We start from the raw sequence: 27878 nt of genomic DNA, 5'->3' as shown, positions 1-27878 counted from the left end.
ATTATTATTATTATTAAAGATCTCCAACAAGGTAAAATTTATATATATATATATATATATATATATATATATATATATATATATATATATATATATATATATATATATATATATATATATATATATATATATATATATATATATATATATATATTTTATATATTATTATATATATTATATAGATTTTAGGTATTTAGGGTGTGCTAGTAGAATAAGTGGTACTAACTGCTCATATGTACCAACAAGGATGTTTTTTATTTTGAAATAATATCAAAGCGGAAGTGTCTTTGTTATTTTCCGCTTGACCCCCGTTCCTCAGTCTCTTTCTGTAAAGCAGCTTCGCTGCAGTAGAGCTGAAGTTAACCGTACAGGCAGACCGGGAACGCGTCCCGTCTTTCTGTTTGATTGTTCTCCCGGATTTGTCATCAGCTTGTAACCGATTCTTTAATGAACGCACAGCTTAGCATCTCGCGCTCGGAGGAACTTGGACTTTTGTTGTCTCTAAACAAACCTAACGTGACTATGTAGAGTAACTGTTCTCTCCGTTCTGGATTTCGGATCGGAGTACCTTTAATCCTGAAAAAGAGGAGCGCAACAATGGGCAAACTCCAGTCCAAACACGGTAAGAAATATCCATAATTAGATTATAAACATAAAGATGAATCAAAAAGAACCCTGAAAACTAACCGCTGTGTTTTCATCCCTTATGCTCCAAAGCGTGCAAGCGCAGAGAAAACCCTGAAGGTGAGGAAACTTGCAGTGCGTTTAGTGTGATGAAGGCTAATAAATGAGGATAATGGAGTGAACCGCAGGTCGTGCTGGGTATTTCTTGTGGTGATCGGTTCGTTTTCTTGGTGTCTCAGGAGACAGTTTTGTCGTGAACGCCTTCCTGCGCAGAGGGATGGAGGAATGTGAGCGCTACGGCGCAGCGGACCACAAGCTGAAGAGCATGCAGGTACGCACGCGTCTGCCACATTATAAAGGTGTCACAAAATCATCTAAAGACAATCTTTTTCCATTGTTTTGTACCAATTTGTGAAACTGCGGCTCTTTGTTTTTTCTTTTTTGCTCCAGTTTCACTATTGTGATGCATGTGTGTATTTTGCACGATCACATTTTTGCGTGTTTATTTTGGAATGAAGGTGTGCCATTGAGGTGTGTCTGAATTTGCTGATGATGTGAAATGGTTTGGAAGTTAGTTGTTCCCCCTTCTTTTTTTCTTTCAAACTCTCCTGGCCCAAGTGGAAGTGGAATCCGGATGTTCTCAGGCATGCATGCCATGAGGGTACCTGATGACTTTGTCAAGTTCTGGCTCCTTGTTCTTACTGTCATGTCTGTCTTTGGCACATTTCAGTGGCAATTCCCCAGCCAAAGCCCTTTGGAAGGATTATGACAACTGCGTGTGTGCATGTGTGTCTGTGTGTGTGAAGCAGCTTGGCAACAAGAGCAGACGCTCAGGCTGAATGGAAAGGTAGTCATTTTTCGGAGGCTTGGGTGTATAAAGTTTACTCCTGTGGCTGCTGGCAAATGTGACTTAGAGCTGTGTCTTTTTTTCCCCCTCAATGCCTCCTATTCTAGTCAGCATAACATTACATCATTTCACTTAGCATGTCGTTTCTGAAGAATTTTGGAGACCAGACAGAAATCTACTGGAAGTTCACAGAAAACAGTCTGTAAGGTGGGTGGTTTTTAATAGTGGAAGAGTTATGGATTATATCAGGGCTGTAAAACGCCCACTCATGACAAATTAAAAGAGACTGTTCTCTGCTTCAGAAGAGCTCGAGTCTCTACTCCCTGCAGGAAAACCACCACAGACGTTAAGGCTGGCACCTATTAGGCAGCGGATCCCACCCTGGCTTCCATCAAAAGTCCTGCCTCCAAATGGATTTAGTGTCATGAACTGGTTTCCTCTGAACCCTCAATTTATGGTAATCCCCAAATCAATTTCCTCTGCAGTTTATATCAATCCAAATTTTCCTCAAACAGCTCTTCTTTTAGTTTTTTTAGTTAAAATAATAAAATAATGAGTCTGTAAACAAAAGTGCCACGTTTGATTAGTTTAAATCAAAAGTTGGGCAAAACTCTTTATTTTACAACCAAACAAAAAATGGATTTTAGGGGTAAAAAGTGACTACTAAATCAGGTTTTAATCCAAATGTGTTGAAAAGTAAACTTGTGAATCAAAATAGAATAAATCTCATAGTTTGTCTGGAACACTTAGCTCCAGTTAAGTGGAAATCATCTTCTAGCTGAAGGTTTAATTACACATCAAAGATGTTTGCTCATTAGTCTTGAGTGGGGTGTGCTGTGGGAATGGTTTGGTTGTGTTTTTTTTTTATGTTTATAATCTGTCATTCAAAAGATGAAGATTCATTGATCCAGAAAACCTGTTGCTTAATAGCTGCAGCTCTACTTGGTCTGTGGGACTATTGTAAAAGCATGGCAGCTTTTCTGTTGTTTTGATTGACCAAGTTTCTCTTGAATTTAATATTTTGCAGTTTTCTTTGAGGAGAATGACACTAAAATGGTCTGAAACCGAAATTCACAATAAGATGTTAAAACTATCCTACACTGGGAAACAGGAGCCCACATCATGACAGAGTTTGTTACCTTTTACCCAAATCAATATTCAACTTGGATGGCTACGTTGACAAAGGCAAAAAATAAATCATTATTCAATTTTGAAATTGAGCCCAGAAGGTAAACACAAAAGTAAACTATTTTATAACTTTTTTGCACTTTAATTTAGACAAAAAAAGTGTATTTTAGCTTGTGCTAGGACTAATATGTAAATCCTTTTTAGGCTAATCAACAATAAAAGCATTGGCGACTTTAAAAAAAAAACAAATATTAATTTTCACTTCACCTATTTTTATCTTTAGCTGTAAAGACAACATGCAAAATCCTGCCTACACTTGGGCAGACCATTCTGTTTTGAATAGGACTGCACAAATATAAAGGCATATCCTTCCTGTCTAAGCATCACATCTAAAGCGCAAATTAGAGCTCAACACTGCGACATTTTCTTATCCGATGTTGACTGGGATTAGTATTTTCCCATAAGTAGTGGTTGAATTATTGGATTTCATAGAAACAGACTGCAGTAGCTTTTATTAATATGAAAGTGTGTGATATTCAACAGCCACGATTTCAGTTCATCAGTGTTTTTATATCGGAGTTTCAGCACGTGCTTCTCGAGCTGCAGAGGCAGTTGAAGTTACTAATGGTTTTATAATTGGGGAGATCAGCCCAAGCCGAGGTTTAGCGCTGACCACCCCCAACCCCTTCCTATAGCAGGGGAGTAGGATTCCTGAGTCGTCTGGCTGCGACTTCAAAGCGCAAAACTGCGAGTTATAAAAGGACTCTGATAACAGTGGAGGCTCCAGACCCCTCACTCCTCACTTTTCCATCCTGTCCTGGGGGATGGGCTGAGAGGTCAGACATGCAGATTACTTAAAAAAAAATAGAAAAGCTTTCATCAGCACCACAAAAAAATTACGCTTTTTAATCAGTCAAATGAGTGATTATTAAAAAAATGTTTCTGCTGGGCCGGGATTGTTGCCATGTCCCTTCAGATGTGTTTTTGGTGTTTTTTAAAAATGTTCATGACATTTTTCTGATGATGGATGACATATATGTGATATATACGCGTTTCTGGATATCTTTTTGTTCAGATTGTTTGGAATCAGTAGCAGATATAAACACGCAGTTTGTAAAAGCTTGTAGTTGTGACGTAGGAGCTACATCTGGCAGGAAACAAGCTTCCTGCTCCACTCCGTTCTGATGCATCCACTTTTAGACGACTAGATCCATGTATGTCTTTGTTTTCCTCCTCTTAGCTGGCATCTGGCTCAAATAGCTCCAATATTGGTCGTCATTTTAGTTCCTCTGGTAGTGTTAATGTTGGGGTTGTGAGCGGCTGTAAGCCAGCGGGAGAGCGCGTAAACATAAACAATGGGAAGTGGGGGTGGGCTTACTCTCAGTCAATGGTCCCGCACATAACTCAAATGCAAATTTCTAGTGAACTTCTGCTGCTGTGTAGAAACTATGTCCTACAAAACCACACAAGAATTTAGATTTTGGCTAAAATAGGCACATTCATAATTAAAAGACCATTGGGAATGATTTTATGATAGATCAAAATATGATTGGGGTGGGACTTTAAGGGAAAAGTTCAGTCACCTGCTATAATGTAGAGGTTAAAAAAAAGCACCCCTTCCGCTACACATAATGACTCTCCTCTGCAGTTCTTGAACATATGAAATTACTCTTAACCCGTACTTGTTAGTGATGGAACACACAGTGCGGTAAGAGCAGTCCAGAGCCTTGCAGCATCACAGTAAAGTTCCAGCTCAGCCTTTCATCTCCACCTTGTGTCTCCAAACTTGGTCCTTGAAGAGTGTCAACACTTTAAATGTGATCAATAAGAGCTGCATTGGAGAAGTGCTCAACAGAAGATGTGATTCAATTCTGTTAAAGCGCCAAAAGGCCTTAAGATGCAAATTCATTTTCGACTTACATGGCACCTACTACTCAATAAGAAATCGGCTTTAAAAGCATGTTTCCAAACTAATTGCACTCCAGTATATTTATATGTATTATTACCATTCGTTTGGAATTTATGAATAAGACTTTCCTCCTGATACAATCCCCATTCAGGGATCCTGCTCAAAGTTGATGTTTTGTTTGGACAGCTTCGCCGCTGCCTTTGAGTATATCACGTTAATTTTGAGTTAGCGGTATTTGAATTGGATCAGAGGCCGGGATGGCTGTATAATCCAGAGACTCCCACTTGGACCGACAGTTCTGTTTGAGTTTTTTAGCCCTCCGCTTTGAGTTTTAAAAAACTTTTCTTTTAAGATGCCTTTTCCCTGGATGCTGCCTTCAAGCACTGCAAGACTTCTGTCAAGAAATATTTTTGTCAGCAGCATCTTGTGACTTTTTTTTTTTGCTTCACATCATCGGAAACCATGATAAAAAAGGGGGGGGGGGGACTAATAAAAACAAGTAACTGAGGCATTGCCAGAGAACAATACACAGAGACAAAAAGGTGCGCTCCTATATGTTCTGCTTTTGAAGAGACTTAAAGGCATTTGGAGAGTGTTTTTTTTTCCATTCCTTTTTTTTTCTTCCTGAAATTGGCTTCACAAGAAGGCGAGCTGTGAGCCTTCATCTCTGAATGAAAAGCATGTGGCTGGCATCCAGAACAGCGGGGTCTTTCAGCACAGCTCCAGCAGACATCTGTTCCTGGTTTGTACAGCAAATCCTGGTGCAGGGTGAGGGGCTGTGGTGTGGAAGAGGAAAAGGAGGAGGAGGAGGAGTAAGGGTTAGGGTGTGTGTGTGTGTGTTTTTTTTTAAAGGAGATATTTAAGGGTTTTAAAGGTAGAGGGGGTAGGGCATCCTTTGCTTTGGAGCCAGGACAACAGCTGACCAGTCACCTCCCCTTCTCTGTCCTGTTACATAGATATTTCCCCCGCCTTCACCATTGGGCGTAAACACCATCACCTGGTTGCCGTCGTCGACACTCCACCACAGAGATGCTAGCTGTAGCCGGCCTTTCATGCTGGAATGTTGAAGCGTGTGTCACCTGTGAGTCAGAGGTCGAGGCGTCCTGAATGAGCGAGCTTTGTGTGGCCTTTCGCCTAACGGAGAAAAACATTAGAGCACTCCTTCCAGATTAAATGTTTATTTTTCTGAGTATATTTATGCTGTCTCAAGTACTTTGAAGCAGTTTGGCCTCTTTCACCCTGATTCCCCAGTGAGTCGTGCTGATGGGGAAAAAAAGTCTCACCGCGGCTTTTGAAAGAAAATAACAGGGCGGAGACGATCTTGGTGTCTGAGTTGATTAGTTTTTGCAGGTACATAACCAGAACTAGAGTTATTGGTTAAATGTAGCATGCAGGCGCTCTTAATTGATAGAAAAAGCAGCAAAATAGAATAATTCTGGAGAAAAAAACGCGCACTGTTGTAATCTAAACCAGGTTCATTCTTCCATTATTGTCCATAAAAACCTACTTCATTCTCAAAAGTCTTCGTGTCCCACTCTAGTCATCTTTTGATCTATTGTAAAAGTGTTCCCAGTGGTCTTTTAGCCGAAATCAAGAAACCTGTGTCATTTTTTAGGACTCAGGCTGTGTTCGAATTCCCACCCTAATCCCTAACTACTAAAACCCTATATAGTGTGCACTATATAGTAGTTAGAGCGGAAATTCGGATCCAGGGATGGTTTCGGCAGAGCGGCAGCAGTTCATTAGATTCATTAGATAAGCCCGCCCCCTTCCCCAATGCGCAATATTGGGGCTATCCAGGTGTGCGTTTTTCTGTCTGCTCTTGATTTACAACCGTTTGAATAAAGAAATACTTAATAAAATGTTGAGCTTAATTCTCTTTTTATCGAATATTTCCTCCATCATCAGAAAAATACCACAAGAACATATATATCACAAAATGTAATTTTCATCTGTCTTTAAGAGTCGAATTGGTAGATTTTCTGAAAGCTGGCTTTAATAACAGTAATAGGAACGACTTAGCCTTCGTTTTACACATTTTATTAAACACTCCTGTGTTTTGATGGTGAGGCTTTAACCAGGTTAGTTTTATATATATACAGATATAGTACATAACTCACATAATTAACCACTTCAGCGGACATGTTTTAACTTCAGTTTAAAACAAACACCCAACATTTGATGATGAAGCAAAATGTGGTTATGCAAATAAATGGTTGGTTAAGGGCCAAATACAAAAAAGCAGAACTGCTGCCATCTGCTTCTCATGATGTCTTCAAGTCAAACTGTGACTGAAAGGAAAACTGAAGCCCGTCAATCACTAACAACCTGTAGGGTTTGTTTTAAAAAGTTGGAGATGAACTAGCCACGTGTGATGTCCGGACGTAGATACTATTTCAGAGAACTAACATTTAGAAAAGGAGTTTGTTTAGGTAAAGAGGCGTATCATTGTTTCCAACAAGGCAAAAACAAGCTTTTCTTTGACAAACTTTTCACCCATTTGGTTGGAGTTATAACAGGGCCTAGAGGTACCTATACTTTCTGTAACTTTCTTGGACTAAACAAATTCTTCACACATCTCCTCATTCGTTCTGGTTTTAGGGATTATCTTAATAGTCTTCTATCTTTGGAGTTGTATGGCGGTAAGGACATATTTCGCCAGATTTGCTAAAGTTCCTTGTAATGCTACAGACAAACCAAGTATGTGATGCACGCTTAAGAACACACTAAATGGGCACTCTTGAACGCACTTTTAGCATATGATGTTCCCAGTGGACTGTTGCTATTCAATACTAGCCCATGTACTCACAATTGGAAGAGGCTTGGTGCGAAATATCAAATCAGTTGAAATCTTGTGAATCCTGCTCCAGGCTGTTTTTCACAGCTCTATTCCGATATATGAATGACTTGGTGTCATGTAGTTCCAGCTGGGCACAAACCACAATTATAATTTCTACTTCATGATAATTTTTTTAAACGGTTGGCACTTTGGTGTTTTGTACAGGATGCTACCAATACGTCGCTTCCAAATCCATGATTGGTCAAAGTTCAACTGGTTTAACTCTTGATGCACATTTTGCGATGCATAACCGCAAGACTTTTGAACGCGGTAGCCTGAAATGTGCTTATACGTGTTAATGTAGACTTTTCATAGGAAGTCGTGGCTTGAACACACGTTTCCGAAGTCTTCTAGTCTTCGGTGGCCCCAAGCACCGTCACACAATAGCAGTTGTTGCATAGAGTTAACACAGGTGTACACAATACCAGAAGTTTGTAGGAATAGATTTAAAATCATGTTGTTTTTTTTAAATGCCTGAGGAGAGCATTATCAGAACTGTGAAGCAATGGCTGAATGAAGAGTATCTGGAATCTCCAGGTACAGCGAGTCATGCAAGACTCTAGAATTGTACCTGGGAGCTCCTCAGGCTTTATCCCATCATTTTTAATACACAGACAGTAAGTTGAGGAGCTGGAATTTCAGATGCATGTTCATCTGTTCATATTCATCTGAGTTTCTCGAAACTGATGCTTCCTTAACTTAACTTGATCTCTTGCCAATACCTGAAGCAACACACCCACACCGCCGCGGCCTGACTGCGGTGCTTTAAGATCGCTTTTCTTCAACTGCCAACATTGCTAAACAACTATAACACTCTAATCTAGTTTATCTTGAACGTCACTGAAGCACCACTGCAGAAGCAAGATACGCTGCAATGCATTAAGTCCTATTGGTGCGTTTGGAACAGGGGTCCCATTTTGAGATGTGGGCGTGTTCACGCCATGTTGCTCGCAGTTGCAAGCTAAAAAGTGAAGAAGTTGCAAGGCGGGTGCCGGAGAATCGAATGAAAAACACGTTAATCCCAAACGTCAGTTGACACCTGCTGTGTAAACATCCAAATTTACCGGTAGTTCTTCAAAACCTCTCATTCTCCACACTACATCCAGTTCCACTTCCTGCTATTCAAACAGGTATATGCACTCAAACGTAATAGATTTAGAGGTATGGAAACATTTAATAACGGCTCTACAAATTTATGTAAGACTTTCTGAATAAAAGCAGTTTTCCCCAATTTCTTTTTATTTGACTATTAATATACATTTAAGTAATGTTTATCCATATCTCTACTTTTATTTGATGGTATAAACATTTCCTCAAATAGCACCGGCAGCTCAGAGGAGGCTAGAATGTAATTAGACGAGATAAATGACAGTCACTCCCCTGCCTTCATCACTGGAACATATATCTTTGCCCATAAAATGAAGCTTCGTTGGCTTTTGAGACATCTAAGCCCATATTCACAGCTTTAAAGTCACCAACTTGTCGCTTCTTTCATGATATTTATGAGATATCTGTTTGCACACATCACAGAGACCAGTGTAGCTTTATAGGAACAGATGACAGCGACTCTTGAAGCTCTTGTGGGAATATCTCATCTTCCAGATTAGATTTAATGTCCATGTTCTGGTACCACGTGGTGTGACCTGGTACACGCTTGTGGTCAGCGATGAGAGCAGGTGGACCTCACCTTGTCCTGCCGGCTCAGAGCAGCCCCGTGGAGGTTTAACACTGGACCGTGTCTTTACTCTCACTCTGTCAGGGGAAAGAAAATACCTGAAGCTGGAGTCCAGCGCTTAGCGCTGACATTTTTGGCAAAGGCTTCTGGCTTCAAGTCTGCGTTTGATCTCCTGCTCTCGCAGCCAAGGAAAATATCAGGAGACTCAAAGGTTATTACATTTTAGTGTGTAAGGTATGTTTCCACATAAACCCCCCAGTTCTTTTTCCAAGTGGACTTCATCTCACAGGCCTCAGCGCAGACAGGAGAAGAGATCATATTTTCAGTTATGCTAGTTCATTCAGTGATTGTGTTCTGGTATTAAAAAAAAGTCCCAATGACAGTATTGTTGCAAAAATGTGCCTAAGATAGGCTACAAGGAGGGCACAGGTAGTTTCTCAGTCTTGTGAATGAAGCTACCATTCTACATGGTATTTTACAAATTTCCAGACAATGGCAGGACCATCTGTATGTAGTCAGCAAAATCTCCAAATATGAAATGTTTTGTTTGGGGTTTTCCTGCCACTCGCCTGTATTGATTTTTTTTTAATTAATTAGAAAAAAATCATTGAGATTAAATACAATTTTGATTCAATGCTGATTCATTTTTTTCATGTTCCCATTCCAAACCATTGACTGTATATGGGAACTGGACTGAATGAGTGTGACACCCCTCATAGAAAATGACTTGCTTCTGGCTCCAGTGAAATCAAGTTAATTCAGTCGCCAATGCTTTACGATACAGATGTTGCTATGTTGGAACTAGAAATCGTCCAGTGGTTGGGCCAAGTCAGTCTGAGTCAGTGTTTCTATGGCAACCACTCTCGTCAATCAGTTGTGAGCTTGTTGGAAGTCCACACCCCTACTACTGGAAAGCGGGCTTGGGAGAATCAAACGCGTAAACGTGAGACCTCATCCTTTTATTTAGGCATCTGATTGACCAGTTTATAACTTAAATAATTTGCCATAAGGAATAACATGAAAAAAAATGAGGATGATCAAAAAAATATTAAAAAAGGTAGCAGAGCAAGAATGGTTATTCTGACAAATGAAAGAATAAAGAAAAAATAATTTCCCCATTGTGGGATACATAGTCTCATCTTATTTTATCTTAAAAATAATGACTGAGTAATAACTCTTTAGTTCTCAATAGAGATTGATGGGATTTCAGCTTCTTGGAACCAGCGGGTCTTCCTTTTGACAATGTTCCTAAACCACTTTAAATTTGTTGATGAAAATTTTACCAAAATTATGTTTTACACGGAAAATAACCAACCCGTTGAATTGTTAAAATGATTTTTTGTTAAACATGGCAAACTACCCAGGGTGTACCCCACCTTTGCCCAACAGTGGCTAGGATTGGCTCCAGCAACCCCATCATACATCGATACATTAAAAAGTATATATGTGAGCAAACAAGAACTGAATCTTGATCAACAAAATCTAGTCGTATTTCAGAAAAACCATTGCTATATGATCCTGAGATTTTGTTGATTAAGATTTATTTGTCATTTGCTCACATCAATATTTTTTAATGTATTTTTGAACTGTTTAGATTTCCCTTTATGGTCGTTTATAAAGAATTTTCATTATTTCCTTTTCAACATACCCCCACCCAAAAAAGTGGGCTTTCTTGCAGAACTGCTATTGCAGGTCAACACATTTTCCACAAGATCCGTGTTATTCTTCTCCATTTTCACACGCAGAGTGCCGTTTCATGAGATACTGTATATCAAACGCAGCCCAGCTCAGACCCCTGAGGAGCTTTTCTCTCCACTCCGAGCACAGCTTTCCCCAATCCGGGACCCCAGTCCTGCAGATGTGTAGGTATCGCTGTTACTCAGCTCATAAAAAGCCTCGGTCCCATCTGAAAGTGGTTAGCTTTTGAAACACACCAGCAGCTTCAAAGCCCGGACTGGAGTTCAGCAGACGCCATAGACTTGGCCGATTGTCTGCACAAAACCTCCTTTGGGGAAAAGTGGAAACTGTTGTCAGACAAACCTGTAAATGTCATCAAACACCCAGAGGTGGTTACATTTAACACAGGTGGGATGTTTTTTTGTTTTTTTTCTTTCAGGTACACAAATGACCGTGGGGTGAATTTACTTTTGTGTGCTTCGAGGAAATAACAGCTAAGTGGTTCTCACCATCTGCAGCGGTTAGACACCTTTTGTGTTCTTTCTATAAGCGACAGAAAGGGAGGGAAAGGATGAAACTGTGTTGAAAGAGGCCTCTGTTCTCATTTCCTCTAAAGGCAGCCCTTTTATTCCCCCCTCTCTCTGCCCCCCACCCATTTCTTTCCTGCGCCCGTCCACTTCAAAAGCTGACCTGGCCCATGTAACATGTTTACCTAAAGGCTCATTTCAAATAAACAGCAGTTCTGCTTGAGATTCCTTCCCCCTCACTGAGCCTTTTGGAGACACCATCTGCTGGGAGGAGATCCTCCTGTGAGGAAAACGCTCTCACTTAAGTCTTAGCTTAGACTTTTGTTGCAGTGTTTTAAAAAAGCCCAAAACATAAATAACCCACATATAGAAGGTAGCAAAAAAACCTTTTAGACAGGCAGGAGACTTCCTTATAAACCTATTGCAAAACTCCCATCTTTACTAGAGTATATGTTTTCTAACCGGCACCTACTTCATTGTGTTGATGGGGGCTTCACAGATCCTATCACTTTAGAAATGCCAGTGTATCATAATAATTGAACTTTTCCCCCTGACCGTCACATGCTCTGCTCTCTGTTAGTAGTGCCTGATTATCTCCCAGCTTCTAAGGTGTCGTGCACATCAGCACCCTTTGCTTTTTGAAGCGCAGACTATTATCAGACATCAAGTGGCACACACTGCGCTCAAGTGGACTTCCTCTTGTAGGATGGAGAGGAAAAACACTCCAGCTAGGCTGGTTGCTTTGTGCTGGAGATATGATAAGGTTGTAGATGGAGGTTAATGCAGCGCTAATGCGCTCTGGGTTTATATGCAGTCGTTTTGGCAGCTTCTAGGACGCGGTTTTCCGCAAAAGCACCAGGCGTGTGTTGCAGGAACCGATACGGAGGTGGAGTAGGGCTGTGCAGGGCTGAGCTGCCCTCCGCACCATGGCCAGCCTTTTGATCTCCGCTCGGGCCATGGTTGAATTACGTTTAAGAATTTCACACTGGGGAACAGTGTTTCAAACAAACAGCTAGTATGTCAGGTCAGTGAAGTACTCGCATGTGAACCCAAATCCAAAAAAGAACATATGGGAAAATCTCTTTTTTGTTGTTGTTTCCAAAGAAAATGAGCTTTAGTGCTAGTCTGACATCAGAAACGATTAACCATGTCATAATCTTTCATTCAGGTAACTTTTTTTATTTTTATTTTTTTTCCACCACACATTGTCTGATCATCGTCTGTTTTCATCTTTTCTTCATGGGAACTTGCGACTCAATAGCCAAAACTACAGTCAGTGGCCTTCTGGCTACAGCCCATTTCACACATCCAGGCTTCTTTCATGTCATCTGAAGACTGTGGAGTCTCCTTTGCTTCCTGCGTGCAGTAGGAGTGTATTTTTAGGAATCCTTAGGAAAACACTTGGTGTTGACCTTGCGATGACCCCATGTCCAGTTCCAGGCCTTCTGAGGAACTTCACAGCTTGGACTAAAGCTTGTTCTTGTAGTGTCAAGAATTCTCGTGGTCTCTGGGACTGGCAGTCAGTGCAGGCTGGAGCAGACAGCGGTACCACACAGTCCAGGAATGTTAAAGAACTGCTGCAGCAGGGAGGGAGGGGGTAGAAATCCCTTAAAAATGGCAGAATGCATTTTCTAAAACAATGTCAGATTCTAGATATTTAGTGCAAGAACTGTACCAAAAAGGTTTAGAATTAGAACTGTTTACCCAAGACAAGAGGATTCAAGATTCACGTTCTTCACAGTAAAAACAATAGAAATGATTTAAAAGGACATGGTCAAGGAATCAGATGTTCGGCAGATTTTATAGAACACAGTCAGACTTTAACAAAAGAGTTATTTCAGGCTGTCCCTGCCTGCTTGCATTATTTGTTGCATCGTACTGCCCTGATTTGTGTATTTTGGCATCTTTTGGTCCATCAAGCCTGAGTTCCTTCAAGGGTTCAGTTCATTGATACTAAATTATAACAGCTATTTGCCTCTGTTGGGTCAGTATCCCTTCCAGATTTCCTTACAGTGTTGGGGCTTCATGCTACATTACTGATTGGCCACGGCTGCATAAACTCCTTTTTTTTTTGTGGTTGCCTGTGTGGATGCGTTCTTTTCTGTTAGTTACCCACTGGGAGCTGTAACTAACGGGCTGCAGAGCTGTGGTTTTGACCTTGAACGTGTTCTTCCGCCGCTGGAAAACAAGTCAAGGGTACCGGCGTGAAACTTGACACAAAAGTCTTTTAACAACAGGGGTACCACAGGTTCGAGTGAGCTGCCAAAAAAACCCTATATACCCAACCAACTGTCAATAAAGTGTCACGGCCAATTGGTAGCATGTTTCAAATCCTTTATTTATACTGGCTTAATAATCTACTTTTAACTTCTTTGCAACCTTAGGAATTTTCTATCTTTTTATCCTTGTATTTACTGATCCATCTTTTTTACGCATCGCATGCTTATTCACAGACTTAAATTTACAAAATAGAAATCTAAAGGACCACATTTTCCCCCAACTATTTTCAACCTTATCCTACTCCCTCCCCCCATATTTTAGTGTTAATTTTGCACAAAAGTATGTAAAGAAGCCTCTTGCGGTCCTGTTCACAGTGGAGAGAATATGGAGCCCAAGCCAGTTGGGTTGTAAGACAATATCTATTAGTAGAAAGACAAAGATGTCACCTGTCAAGCAGGACTTTTTTTTAACCTTATTTGGGGGGGGGAAAAGCAGCATAATGTAGGAGTAATAAAGTTATGGAAGGACCATGAACCCAAATGACATATCAAACGTCATTTGCATATTATATATTTACTACCTATTTGAGTCGACGCCTGAGACAGAGTATCTATTTTAGAGTTAAAAGAAGTACATTAAAACAATGAAGTATTGCACTTGATTCTTATAATGAGCACTGAAGGTTGTTAAAAAATGGAGGTGACATATAAGCAATGCAGTAAAAGGTTTGGAAGAAAATGTTTGGTTTGTTTAAATGGAAAAAAAAGGGGAAACTAGGCCTATCTCCACACCCAGGAAGGGGATACTAGAGCTGTGGATGGAATTCACCAGTGACTTCACAAAAGTTATGAAAGTTCACCTATTTAATTTTTGCAAGTAGAAAATCTATCAAAAAGACCATTTTGTTTTTTTTTAACCAACATGAACGTTTCATTAATACCTTTACCTTTACCATTTATATTCTTTAAATCTTGGAACATGAACTTTTTCTAAAAACTGTTATAAAATTAGAGTTAATTGGTCTGAAGTGAGCATCTAAACGTTTGTTTCCCAGGAGTCTTTTGTTAGGATTTGATCTTAGATTAACAATTGTTGCTTTTGAAAAAGAATCTTTTAAATCTTCAAAAATAGTTTCGTTTGTTCTGCGTCTTTAGACTGTTTGTTATCTCCCACATAAAGTAAAGGCGGATTAAGTCATTTAATGGTTGCTCTGCAACTTCACAGCCACACGTTGATGTTTCCTCTAATACACAACTACTAGTACTTATGGATTAAAAAAAGATCGAGTTACTGTAAAAATTGATAAATGAATGAGGGTTTGTTTTTTTTAAGAAAAAGGAAAACCTTTTGAATTTTTTGGGCTTTTACTATCTAAAAAGTCCAGATCTATGGGAACATCAAAGTAGCAGATACATATGTACTGTAGACTGAGTACCACGCTGTCTGCAGAGCTCGGATAATGTCGCAGCTCTTCCACACTGATGTGCAGCTGTCCCTCCCCAAGCTCGGTTTGTTGACATTTCTCAGTCACCCGCAGGAGCATTGTAACGCCTGATGTTTCAGCAGCCTGCAACCACAGAGCCTAACCCCTATGATCAGTCAGACCTGATCTTCAAAGCTCCGACTAAAGTCTCTTTCAGGTAAGCAAAATGAGCAGTGAAAACAGTGGTGTTGGTGGTTATCTCGCAGGTGAGAACAATTATTAATGACAGGGTAAAGCTAGACAGACAGCTGGAAAGCTGACACCAATGACAGAACTTGTGCAGATGAGGGCAATTGTGCTGAAACGGGTTTTACCTGGCAGAGACACGTAGTAGTGTTTTTTTTTTGTTTGTTTTTTTACAAAGAGCGTAACTGACAGATAAGCAGCTTGAGGAGTTGATTACTGAGGGCCTGCCTACATAGGATCAACGGAGTCGGTCAGTTTCAGACGCATACACGGCTACCTTTAGATCACCAGAGGTCGGAGTCCAAGCAGCTTCACCCACAACCTGGGGAGCGGAGATCCTGTGGTTGTTTAAGGGGCTTGAGGAATGTGGAACAAATCCCCTCAGCTTTATCAGCCTGGACTCACTCCCCTTTGGCTGGGCTTAAGAGCCAGGAGTCAGTGTGGGAGCTTACAGAATTTCACATGTAGGCCTGAAACACAGCAATATCCTGTCCGAGTTGGCCACTGGTTTTGATATGGATTTCCCTTTATCGAGTGTGTTCTAATGAGTATTTTCTGCCTCCTTAAATGTCAAGTAGCTATGTTTAAAATGATTATCCCAGCTGAGATAAATCTGAGATTAAACAAATTAAACTGACATAAACTGAAGTTAAAATACTCAATATTAAAAATGGAAACACAAAGAAGTAAGATATCTGTCCATCATTACCTTTCAAAAGTTTCAAGCAGTTCATCACTGACGCTCAGTAATCACCAAATTGAAGTTCTTTTCCCACGAGGACTGTTGATGCGGTGTGCAGTATCGGATCACAATGTTCATATTTACTCTTTTGGTCCCTAGCAAGGCTCAATATTTAGGAAATCTGTTTATTTTTATTACCGCGGGTTTCTGGAAAATGAGGTGTGCTTGCGTTCTTTCCAGCTTAAGAAAGGAACTCTTTTAATTGGCAAACAGCTCTGACTTGAGTCCCAGACTCGTCCACTGCAGAGCTTCTCCCTCTTCATTTGAAGCAAAGAATTTCAGCCCCTAATTATAAAGATCCCAAAACATAATTAAAGATACTTTTTATTTCTCAGAATGGGTCTATTATGGAACGGATAAATGTTTGACAAGAAAGCGTTCATATAAAAGTTTCTGTGATGTTTTTTTGTTTTTTAAAGCAGCATTGGCTGTTGGATAAAAGGAAGATGAGTTTTTTTTTTTTTTGGGTTCATCATTGGTGTCAGTGGCACTACATTTTATTTCTATAGTTTATACTCTTTTTTTTGTTTGTTTGTTTTGTTTCTCATCAAGTAAAAACTTACCATGGCTTAAAAAAAAGATGTCAAAGTTTTGACTTAAACCATTTAAAATCTGTTTTTGAGTTGCATGGTTGTAGTCATTTTGGCAGGATATGACATCACGAAAATATCCAGGAAATGACAAATAGGCAAGACAGTTGTTTTACCTCCATTTTTTTGTGTCCACTTTGGGTAAAATAAAATGACAATATAAATGTATTTTTTTGGGAGTTGCTGTAAGTAGCAGTTTTTTGTGTGTTCTTTTTGCATAGTTTGGCTGCAGGTGTGACTTATGCTCAGGTGAAACTTATGTGGAATCGTTAAAAAAAACAAACTAGCAACAATATCAGTATTTGCTGTTCACAGCACTGCAGAAGAAAAACCAACACTCAGTCTTACGCTGGGTTTGGTGAAATTGTTTCAAAGCGAGACAGAGGATGGAGAACTCGACAGATTTATTGCGTTGAAGTGATTTAAAGAGTTTAGCTGACTAGTTAGCATGTTCTTCATGATTATCTGAATAACTGTTTAGATGTTGCACTTCTGAACTTGATTTTTCCTATGTTTCATGAAGCTAAATTAGTCACATCTCTTGAAGCTTTACTGAAAGGGTGTTTATTTTAGTTATAAAGTTGCGCCATTTAGCATAGGCAAGAATGTGGACAAACTTGCTTGTGTAAAGACTCTAGTGGTAAAAGAGTGAACTGCACTTCTCAGTAACTTTGCCTTTTAAACCAGATTTCTTTCAGCCTTGAAAGACTTTTATTAATCTTTGATGAAACTGATCACACACTCAGGCAGATAACAAATCTAAATTTGATCCAATTAAATGAAAATTGTGGGGCCTCATTACCTGGTCACTGTAGAAGCTCCCCACTAGACAGCTGTGGGAATGGCTCTCAATTACATCAGAGTCCTTTCAAAGCCTGCTTCAAGGCGAGCTGATGACAGCACTGGTTGGTCTACCTGTGATGCTACTATTTGTTTACAGGTTACATCAGGTTGTAATCAAAGTAAAAGAGAGATCAGCAATAAGGTGAGAAGGGCCATATTTTCCTCTGATTGAAGCGACTTGAATGACTCTGTGGTTTCTGCATGCCGCTCTGACATAGACAGGAAGGCATGCTCATCTCTCACCACAGCTGTTGTTGAACAAGGACCCGGGCTTCGCCCCATTGATTCATGTCCTGCCAAGGGAGAGGTTTTGCCTCCTGTTTGACCCTCGGAAAGAGCCCTGCAACCCTAAACACTTCACAGCCATCCCAGCTGCATTGGGTTGGTCCAGATGACAGGATGGCATTCTGCACTGATCTGACTTCCATTCATAGGCAAGCATGTTAGGGCACACTGGTCCACAAATATTTGTAGACAAAGGAAACCAGATTAGGAAACTTCTTGCCACTTTTTAATTAATAAGGGAAAAATATCAGGATAAACGGCATTTATACAGCAAAAGCTATCTATACTGACAATATTGTTCCATTATCCATGCTCTGCATAAATTACTGATTCAGAGGAGCTAACATAAGGCTAAAAAGCTAAAGGCATTGGCATGGGGGGGGGGGTATTGTTCTGTTACTGTCTTCTACTAGAAAAGACAGAAGCTGACAGAAGTCAATGAAAATGGATGTTGTGTAACCTAGTTCAGCCTCAGCCCCCTCCCAGCTTTCTCCACCCTCCGTCCCGTCCCATTTGCTGCGCCTCTCTTCAGGATAACCACTCACATCTGGTTTCGAGCCAAAGCCAGGTTGGGCTTTTTTTTCTGGAATGGGGAGATTTCATTTCTCAATGGCCCCATGGCCTCTCCAGTTTCACTCTCAGGAATGCCTACAAAAATTGCATTTTGCTCGCAAGCTATTATTGCTTCTTTTTTTTTTTTAATATATCAATAATATCCCATCCTCATTTTCATTACTGAGGAACCACACACTCGTCTCCAATTAACGTTGGGTTACAGCAGGAATGCTGGATGGCGGACTGGTGGTTATGAAGCCTTTCCTGTGGCGCCCTTTTAAGTGTCAAGAACTCCCACTAATAGCCAGTCAGTATTCATCTCCCGTTTCATGACTTGCAAAACAAAATTACTTGGATGGTAGACCAAGTCTGGATATGGATCTGCTAAAAGCAGAGATGCCTCGCTTTGTAAAAGTCCTTTCAGACTGGAATTTATGCCAAAAAATGTATGGAAAGAAGCTAAATAAGACAAAAAGAATTCGATAGCCTACAGTTTTCGAATAGTTTATTTTTGCTTATGTTTTGTCATATATGATTCTCCAAGTCTTAGGAAACTGTAAATAATATGTTAACTTTGCAGGTTTTGTTTTTAATCTGACTTTTAAAATCAGTTAGATTTTTAAGAAAACGTGTGCACTCTTATTTTTAGGGTGTGAGCTGGAGGGGGGAGATGAGAGAACAAAGATGTGCAGTGTTTTCCAGAGGGAGGATGGGGGGAAGGCAGAGGGAGAAACAGACTGCTAGGGGATGTCTGATGTCACCTGGTAGGGAGCTATGAAAGCTTCCCCTGGTTACTCTACCCCACATAAAAGCCTGACAGTAGGCCGAGGCTTTAGGGAAGCTTGGCAGAACTCCTGCATTAAACAGGAGCAAACATCATACACTCTTCTTTTCTGTTTCTTATGTTGAGGTGTCACAGAGACAGGGTCTGTTTACACGGAACGCTGTCAGCGCATATTTCCATTGCATTTTTTTTTCTAAAGACAAGGCAGATCTAATACCTTATCATTTCCCTGTCAATCTTCTTGTTGTTTTGCTCCCCTCATGTCTTCTTCACACAAAACGCATATATAACCGGTTTCAGGTCAACCCTGTGGTTTAATAAAAAAAAAAAAAAAAGTTTTTTCAGAAAAATGTGTGGCCTGTAGAGCAGTTTGGGGAGTTTTGATAGTGAGAGAATGAGAAAGGAGTTAATTGCACATGTGGTGGGCAGATTTGAGCCCGACACTGTGGGCAACGCAGATGCCATATGTTTGGATGTGAAGCTGCAGACTGTGGTCAGACCAGGCCTGCTCTCTCATTAGATCCCCCGTTGGGCGTAATGAGCTCGGAGGTGGTGCCGGTGGGATGGGGAGGGGGTCGGCTGTGGCATGTGTTCTGCACCAGCCCTCAGCTAGATGTCTCCTGAAACCTGTGGTTTAATAAGAAAGACGATCCCCGTTTTTTTGGCGGCTGTTTGATTGATTCATTTCATTATTTGTAGTGTTGTCTTTCATGGACACCTTCCTCTGAGCTCTCATGGGAACGCAGATGGGAGGAATCAGTGGATGTCTTTGATGTTCCTCTGAGCAGCAGAAGTCTTTGTGAACTCCCCCTTCCCTTATATACTGCCCTTCATTAAGAGACTGCAGTACAAAGAGGGGGGGGGGGGGGGGGGGGGGGGTAAAAGCTTCCAGTGCAAAACAAGTTGGCTACAGAAACCACAGAAGATGGATTCTGTAAGTGGATTTGTGTGTAAATGCCCGTCCTCATGCTCATTTCGACAATGATTAGAGGCAGCTTCTTGTTTGGGGCCCCGGAAAACAAAACCGACGGGCCCTTCAGGGCCGCTAACCTCCTTTCAATCTCCCGGCTGACAGAAAAGGGCAACAGAGATCTTCCTCTCTTATCTTTTCCCTATCTCTTCTCTTCCTCCTCGTTTGTCTCCTTCCAAATGCCTCTAATAGTCTGTTTCTTTTTTTTTGACCCTGAAATTTAATGAGCTCCCCCTCCTTTTCTTGACTGAAGGTCAGGACCAGATTACAGGCCGGAGGTATCATCCTCTGAAGTGAAGAATAATCGCGGTCTATGAGATTGTTATATTGAACCGCTGGCTCTGGCGCTGCGAGGGAGGTGGGGGCTCCTTCACCTAAACGCATGCAGATGTTCCAAATCCGGCTTGAGCCCGGGCTCCGTCAAAGGTACACAGAGTTCTGTTGTGTTCTAGCATCTATCTGTTTTGTATTTGTTTCATTGGAGTGGGCCTCCTCCAGTCAGTCTGTTAAGGCTTGGTTTCAAAGAGCGCTGAAGAGCTTAGAGGGCTGAGAATGACGTAAATAAGATGAATCATTTGTTGTTTAAATACTTGTGGTTTTGGGGGCCTGTGCTGCACTTAATTTTCATTGTTTCCACAATCTAATTCTAATTAAAACATGCTGGTGTGTGTCTGTTTGTGTGTGTGTGCGTGTGTGTGTGTGCGCATGGGGGCCACACTGCCCTTCCCTCTGTGTGCCTCTTCATTAGCACATATATGGAATGTTTTGTTTTGCTGCTCTGTCTCATGCAGGATATAGCTAATTCCAAAATGACAGCAGGGCCCTTTTTTTCCACTCTTTTCATCCCTTCGTTCTATTATTTTGCAGCTCTGGAAATTGTGTAATCAGATCCATCTTTTCTGTGTGGAAAATTTCCATCGAGCATTGATCCGTTGGCTACAAAAGCTGCTCATTATGGAGTTTATTCTGCATAAACTAAACTTGTCAAATTCGAGTCATGAGCAAGAAATACAACAGGACCCCCACCCCCCACCCTGACACTTATCTGAGGATCTCTCATGCCAGGCGAGATGAGAACAAACAGGTCGCCTGAGAGGGAGCTGCTCGAACGTTGAAGTGCCTTCTGACGGATGCGAGGGATCTGTGCGAAGGGCTCAGAAGAATCTGAGAGCTTGGCGGTGGCCCCCGCTCGCTGTGTTCCAGACACCGAAACACAATAAGCGTGCAGATGTTCAAAGTGTTTGGCTTTTCTGGAGCCTCGAGCCTTCTCCCGCTCATCTGAGTGGGAAATGCTTCAGCTGAAGCTGTTTGTTTTCTCTGCGTCTGTGGTCTGAACTGTAGATTCACTTACATCTCTGACCCTCTCTTCCTTCTCCCCCTTCCTTCCCTCCAATGTGTTTCTTCCCTTCCTTTTTCTTTCCTTATCCCAGGAGTTTCCAAACAGGGAGCTGAAGGAGAGCCATTTAACCGATCAACATTGTCCTCTAGAGGGTAAGTGTACAGTTTCTTCTTTTTTTTTTTGAAAATGTAGTTTTGAAACATTTCTGGGTAGAGTGATGCTGTAAAACATTGTTGCCCGGCAACTTAAGTTAAACCTCATTCAATGTGAAGTGTCTTCTGTGGTTTAGACACTGCTAATCTATTAATGTCTTTTTCATAAACATATTTTTCAAAGTAGAAAAATCCGTTGGGATGAAAGTTTCCTCTTGGAAGTTCTGTCTAACCTGGAGTGTGAATTTTTTGTTTCATCAGTGGTTCTCCCACCAGAGAAGGCTGAGGGCTGTGAGAGTTACCTGCAGTACCTCAACGCAGAGGACGGAGAGAAGGAGCCGCTCAGAGAGTCTGCCAAAACGCCCGGGAAGAAGCGCATTAGCCTCAATGTGAATATAGTCTTGCATAAGCAAAGTCTTTTGATGTTTCTTTTGCAGCAAATGGCTAAGAGATAGTCCTGTAATCGCATTAGGGTCACAATTCAAAAGCCAGAAAGAAGTGGTGAAAGTGACTGTTTCGGGGGCAAGAGGCCCCATTCCAGTTTCAAGCACTTTAATAATTAACATTTTAAAAGGTATATATACATTTCTCAAAGACTGACTTTTAACAAAGTGTTCTAAATGCAATAGAATAAGAAAAGAAATTTTTTTCAGCTGAGAACAAATGCAAAAAGAAAATACCCAGAATTTCAGATTTCAGTTCATTGTAATAAAATAAATATAAAACTCGACAGGACATGTGGAGTTTTATTTAGCTTATTTAAGGAACTGTTTTTGTTAGGAACATCTTTTTCCAAAGAGAGTTTTTCTGAAACATGACAACAGGACAGAAAAATTGTTGGAAGGCAGCCAGTGAGACCCTTGAAGAGTTTAGGATTTGATTGACACCTGTCAATCTAAAAAAACACATCTTTGTTTGAAACAGTCATGTGTAGCATAAAAGACCCCAACTATAGTTGCTTAAGATATTAAATTTAACCACAGAGCAATAGAAGTGGAACTGAACTATATAAATACTTGTTTCTGTTTAAAGTTAGGGGTTTTCACAATGGAGTTAATGGTTACTGGCTAGTGTAAAAATCTACCTAATGGTTCACTTTTTTAATATATCCTGCAGAAATTGAACTTTTAGGAAAAGGTAATGCTCCTCTGCTGCCCCCTGCTGGTGATTGGCTGCTTTGCTAAGCAAAAGATTTAAAAGTTGACAGCATTTGTTTCAAAGAATCCATTTACTTTTTAGGACCTGGAGTGTGATGTTTCTGTAGAGGACGGAAACCGTCAGGAGTGGATCTTCACGCTTTATGATTTTGACAACAGTGGGAAAGTTACAAAGGAGGTGAGCATCTGTTTTCTCATTTGTCTTCGGCTGTCTATGCTTTTGGCCAAATTAACATTTGTCTTCATATTACCAATAGATTTCAATATTTTTTCTTTTTTCTTTTTCTTTTTCCATATGCTAAATGTGGGACAGTGACATTTTCATTTCTTGCCACACAGGACATGTCGAGTTTGATGCATACGATTTACGATGTGGTGGATGCCTCAGTGAATCACTCCTGCCATAACAAAAGCAAGACTCTGCGCGTCAAACTGACCGTCACTCCTGAACCCAGATGCCACAGAAGAGAAGCAGGAACAGGTAAGATATATAGAAGTTTTCTCTGACATCCCTTTGAGCGTTAAAACAGTATGCATGTTTTCCATGTTTTTTTAACCACATTAATATTTCTGTCTTTGCTGAGAGTGGATTTACGACCTTAAAGAGCTACAAACCCTTCTTTAAAAGGTTGTTAAAAAACATTTCTGATGAAATCACTCTCTGTTTTGCATTGACTTTCACTTGTTTTTGTTTAAACCCAGTAAAAGACCCACTCCAATAAAAAAAAGGTGTTTTGGGTGTTTTTAACATGGTCTTGTAGCATTTTTCTCATGATAGAGGACATATAAAAAGAAAATTAAGATTAACAATGGATGTCTGAATATTTCTTTTTCAAATCATGGTGAATCAGGAGCAGATGAAAAAATGCCGTTGGAAAAGCTTGTAGCTGTTACGCACAAACTCCAGTCGGCGGGCCACAAGCTCCGTGCTCCGCTCTATTCTGATGCATCCACTTGCAGACAAACAGATCCACGTACATCTTAGTTTTCCTCGTCTGAGCTGGAATCTGGATCTAAACTGTCTGGATAGCTCCAATATTGCCCACTATTTTTGTTGGCCTGCCAGTGTTAGGTTGGGGTTGTGAGGGGCTGTAAGCTTGTGGGAGATTGTGTAAACAAAGGAATGGTGGGAAATGAGTGCAGGCTTACTCCCCGCCAACAGTGAATTTCTGATGAACTACCGCCGCTCTGCAGAAACTATGTCCAAGAAAACAGCGGTGTCTTAAATTTAGCCTAAAAATCGCAATATCATGATTGAAAAACCGCTGGGAATGCTTTAAAAATAGATCAGAAGATGATGGGAGTGGGAATTTAAGGATAGACTACCCCCTTGACTCAAACAGGCGAACAGACTAAGCATTTAACCTTCTTTCTTATGGTGTTATACTGATAGTATGGAGTAAGATTCCCTTCTCATAAGTATTTTGAAATTGTGATATTTGATTTGATTTGATTTGATATGGTTTATTTAAAGCAATCAAATAGAAATAGAAATACAAAGCAATACAGTCATCAGTTATACATTCATACAGTAACTAATCAAACTTAGGATAATTAGGCATATTAATAAATATTGCTTGAAAGGGAGTGGAAGGAAGCGAACTTATATAATCCCACCCCGTTATACTATAACCATTTTATTACATGATTACATGATATGATGTCCACATTTGAAAATAGGTTTTGCAATTCCAACAAAACATGATGTAAACAAAAAATAGCATCATTTATGTCCTCATTTTATTCTGAAGTTGAAAGATGTTAAACTTTTGCACAAACATGTCCTTAATCAGTCCCTAGTGTGCAAGCAGAGAACCTTTATAAAGAATACAGTTTTTAGACTGAACTTTTTTTTTAAATCACTAGTTTTTTGTTATCATTTCTTCTTAATACTAGAATGTGACAGAAATTGTTTGTATCTTATTTATGTGAGCAAAGGAATTGTTAACATATCATGTAATGATTTAGGGAACACCTGAGCTGTTTTAAAATGTTTAAAAATATCTCTATTAACATAGAGTAAGTCCATTTTGTGTTTATGAATTACTACAGAAAGAAAAATTGGGAAATGTGAAAAAAGCTTCTCAGAAATAATTGATTCATTAACATACAACATTTGTAAATAAACATGAATAACCAAATACATGAATGCCATCTTTTGTTCATGAGAATAAATCAAATCTAAACTGGGACGTTTGATCATTTTGCAGACATATGTGATGTCAGATGACATCTTTACACTGACGATAAGGGTCTAGTCGTGGAGGATGCTTTTTTTAACATTACTGTAATATTTAGTCATTCACACTCATCACAAAACTGCTATGAGTGCACTCTACTGCAGTCAGGACTGTGGGTTTTTCATGACAGGGTAGAAGTTTTTTAAATACAGTTCTAAAGGGACAATTTGATTTTCTACATGGGAATAGGCTTAAAAAGCTGTGTGTTTTAATGTTAGATGCCATCTGAAGGGCAATGTTCCAGCTGTGCCAGTGTTGTGCAGACTTAAAGCAGCTTTAAAACTCATTTATTGATCATGTGAACACAGATAAAGACTGAGATTGTTGGTCTTTTCTTTCTGCAGAGCGTTGCCACCAGGAAGAAGGTCGTTCATCTGACAGGCGCCTGTCTGCACACATCAGGTCAGTTTTATTTCTCTATTTGCTATGTCCTTGTCAGAAACCTGATCTCAATTTTACAGCAGGTGTCACCAGAACGACTTTTCAAGGAATTGTTCCTGGCAGTTTCAACAGGTTATTGCCAATAATGCAAAAAAATATTTATTATAATATATATACACATATAATATATAAAAAATATTCCATAAAAACAGAAAAGTCAAGCAAAGAGTGAAAAGTGGGTATATTGTAATAAGCTAGGTAAATATGCTGCAGTTGCAGCCTAACAATTCAGACATCAGGTTTGGTTGTGACGGTGCTGATTGTGTCAGTTTGTGTGTCAGTTTGGAGCTAAAATGACCCTTAAGAGGCCTGTGTGAGAAAGCTGTCAAAGAACCTGATGGTTCTACAGTGCATGCTGGGAAACATCTTGGGATGCCTGCTGGGAAAACAGTCCACGGTTATTTTATTCCCTCCCTCCCTCTTGAGGCAGAACAAATGAACCAGGGAAGGTTAAAGCGAATACTGCTCCATTTAAAGAGGATGCTGCTAGGGAGCTCAACTGTTTTTATTTTTTTTATTTTACAGTTATTGACCAAATTCTAATTAAATTTTTTGTTTTGGATTTGATGTTTAAATTTCTGCAGAGGAGCTTTTTACAGAAGAAATTACTGAAATTATTTATTTAGCGTGTATTCAGATCTTGTGACTCATTTACATTTTAAATATCTTAGATAACATTTTAAATAATAAAAATAAATGTAATAATACTTTCTACACTCACCTTACAGGTACTGCCAACTCAGCTATTTAAGGTTTTCATTTATCACCAAAAAAAATATCCTTATCTAATATAGGATTTGTGTGTCTGCACTGAGAAACAGAGAAGTCCGGCACATGTAAGCACACTGACAACCTGGTTATCAAGTTCTATCAATTGAGCAAAAATGTGTTAAAGTGTTTTAACAGATGGATGCACTCCTTTGGTTATGCAGTGATGTACAGTATAACAGGGGCTTTAGATCCACTTTTTCTATATGGACAGTAAAAGGAAGCAAATGCATTGTATTCTCAATGTTTCATTACTCGTCTATAGCAGCAAAACACAGGCCAGTGAAGCACCAGCCACTGAGGGTCAGCATTACTGTGTGGATGAGAACACAGAGAGGAGGAATCACTACCTGGACTTGGCAGGCATCGAGAACTACACCTCCAGATTTGAAGGTGAGTGTTTCTTATTGTTTTGGGATCTTATTTAAAGTTCTCACTTTGCAAAATGGTTATTTCTCAACATAAAAAGCCAATTTTTAAATGTATTTTTATTCTTTTTATTTCCATCATGTAGAACCCAGTCCATTTAAGCTCAAGACAATAATCTGTCATTTAAAAACGACTTTCTCCACTCCCTCAGGAACAACTCCAGTCTTTCCACCTCCAGAAGCTCATGGCCGAAGTTCACAAAACCAGAGCCGCTCACGCTCTCAGGAGCCTGAAGCCCAGGTTGTCCATCAGCGCCGCTCACAGGTCATCAGTGACAGCTACAATCCTGCAGAAGCTCGAGGAAAAAGTACTCAGTTTCTCAAGTCTCCTAAAGGAACCTACAAAGGTGGCGGAGGAAATAATGGGGGCAGTGGGGGTGGAAAGTCCACCAAATGCCACGGCTATCATCCGGCACTGCAAACCGTGTCACATGGCGGCAATGTTTCAGGCCACGGAGGTCAGGATGTGTACCACATGCCGCACCATTCTCAATCCTCCAGCCACCACCAGCATCCTCTGCAATACAGCCACAGTAAACGCTTGAGGGCCAAAACCCGAGAGGCCTTGTCCCCAACCAAAACCCCTTTGTCTCTACAGTCCCACCCCCAGCAGCAACAGCCTCCGCTGCCCTCTGTACTGCCAAGTCTGGAGAGGGAGCAGGCGTCCGGTCCACCGGGGAGTCCAGGCTTTGTGGTTCCCGTTGTGCAGCGTCACGAGCATCACCACCACCACGAGCACCACCATCACCACCACTACCACCACTACCACCAGACATGACAGCCCTCTGTGTGCAGCGACTGGAACTGTACAGGACCAACCACAGCAAGCCACACCAGTGTGACGGACTCAAATCCTCCCGTGGGGATGTGCTAAGCTCCGCCCACGTCGTTGTAACCTCCTCCTTCAAGCTATACTTCTACGTGCTGGGTGTACAGAGGAAATGTGGACCATGACGGAAGAGGAAAGTGGCCAAAAAGATGTTTTGTTGTAAGGAAAGCAAGGTGGAGCAATGTATCAGTGTTTTTAGATTCCTTGCAGGAAAGATTACTTTGGATATATTGCTCTTTCTCTTCGGAAGCCGTTGATGAAACTCTGACTAGAATATATATCAGAGTAGTAGTGACGTTTTGTGAAACCTCTCCAAAAGAATAAAACAGATCTCAGGTGTAAAGTTGCTGCTTCTCCTAAGCTTTTGACAGAGGCCCCTCTCACATGGACGCCTGCTGTTAACTGAGGGGCATTCTTCACAGATGGGGGGTGAGGTTGGGGTGGGATGGGGGGTTTTGAAATCACCACTGCCAGTTTTTAATGCAAAAATATCCTGCTATATGTATTATAAAAAATCTATATATGAAAACACATTTTACTGTGTAACTCCACTTTATGTGCGTATGTCATCATAAACATAATTATGCATATCTGTATTGTGTCTTTTATATATTTTAATAAACATTATGAAATTCATTAA

The 27878-nt window shown here is 40.4% G+C and overlaps 1 protein-coding gene across 2 annotated transcripts; it reads left to right on the top strand.

The window, feature by feature from the left end:
• Positions 1-313: 313 nt before the first annotated feature.
• On the top strand, positions 314-27878 carry nkd2b (NKD inhibitor of WNT signaling pathway 2b). 2 transcript variants are annotated; one of them, XM_011485194.3, is made up of 10 exons: positions 314-622; positions 718-744; positions 864-955; positions 21315-21375; positions 21637-21764; positions 22615-22710; positions 22872-23013; positions 25117-25174; positions 26250-26374; positions 26562-27878. In XM_011485194.3, the coding sequence occupies exons 1-10, from the start codon at positions 598-600 to the stop codon at positions 27185-27187; spliced, it is 1380 nt and encodes a 459-aa protein (XP_011483496.1). In that variant the 5' UTR covers positions 314-597; the 3' UTR covers positions 27188-27878. The 2 variants fall into 2 exon arrangements, with proteins under 2 accessions (XP_011483496.1, XP_011483495.1); XM_011485193.3 differs by having other exon boundaries at positions 26247-26374.

Source organism: Oryzias latipes, chromosome 16, assembly GCF_053564925.1.
Source record: "Oryzias latipes strain Hd-rR chromosome 16, Olatipes_Hd-rR_3.1".
NCBI classification, from domain to species: domain Eukaryota; kingdom Metazoa; phylum Chordata; class Actinopteri; order Beloniformes; family Adrianichthyidae; genus Oryzias; species Oryzias latipes.
The sequence above is the reverse complement of the archived record's forward strand: the minus strand, read 5'-3'. Positions and strand labels throughout refer to the sequence as shown.

Excerpts from the sequence above, each read along its gene's own strand:
- nkd2b (XM_011485193.3), top strand. The coding sequence starts at position 598 with ATGGGCAAACTCCAGTCCAAACACG. Across the intron at positions 23,014-25,116 it reads CAGAAGAGAAGCAGGAACAG|AGCGTTGCCACCAGGAAGAA; the intron begins GTAAGATATATA and ends TTCTTTCTGCAG. Across the intron at positions 25,175-26,246 it reads CGCCTGTCTGCACACATCAG|CAGCAAAACACAGGCCAGTG; the intron begins GTCAGTTTTATT and ends ACTCGTCTATAG.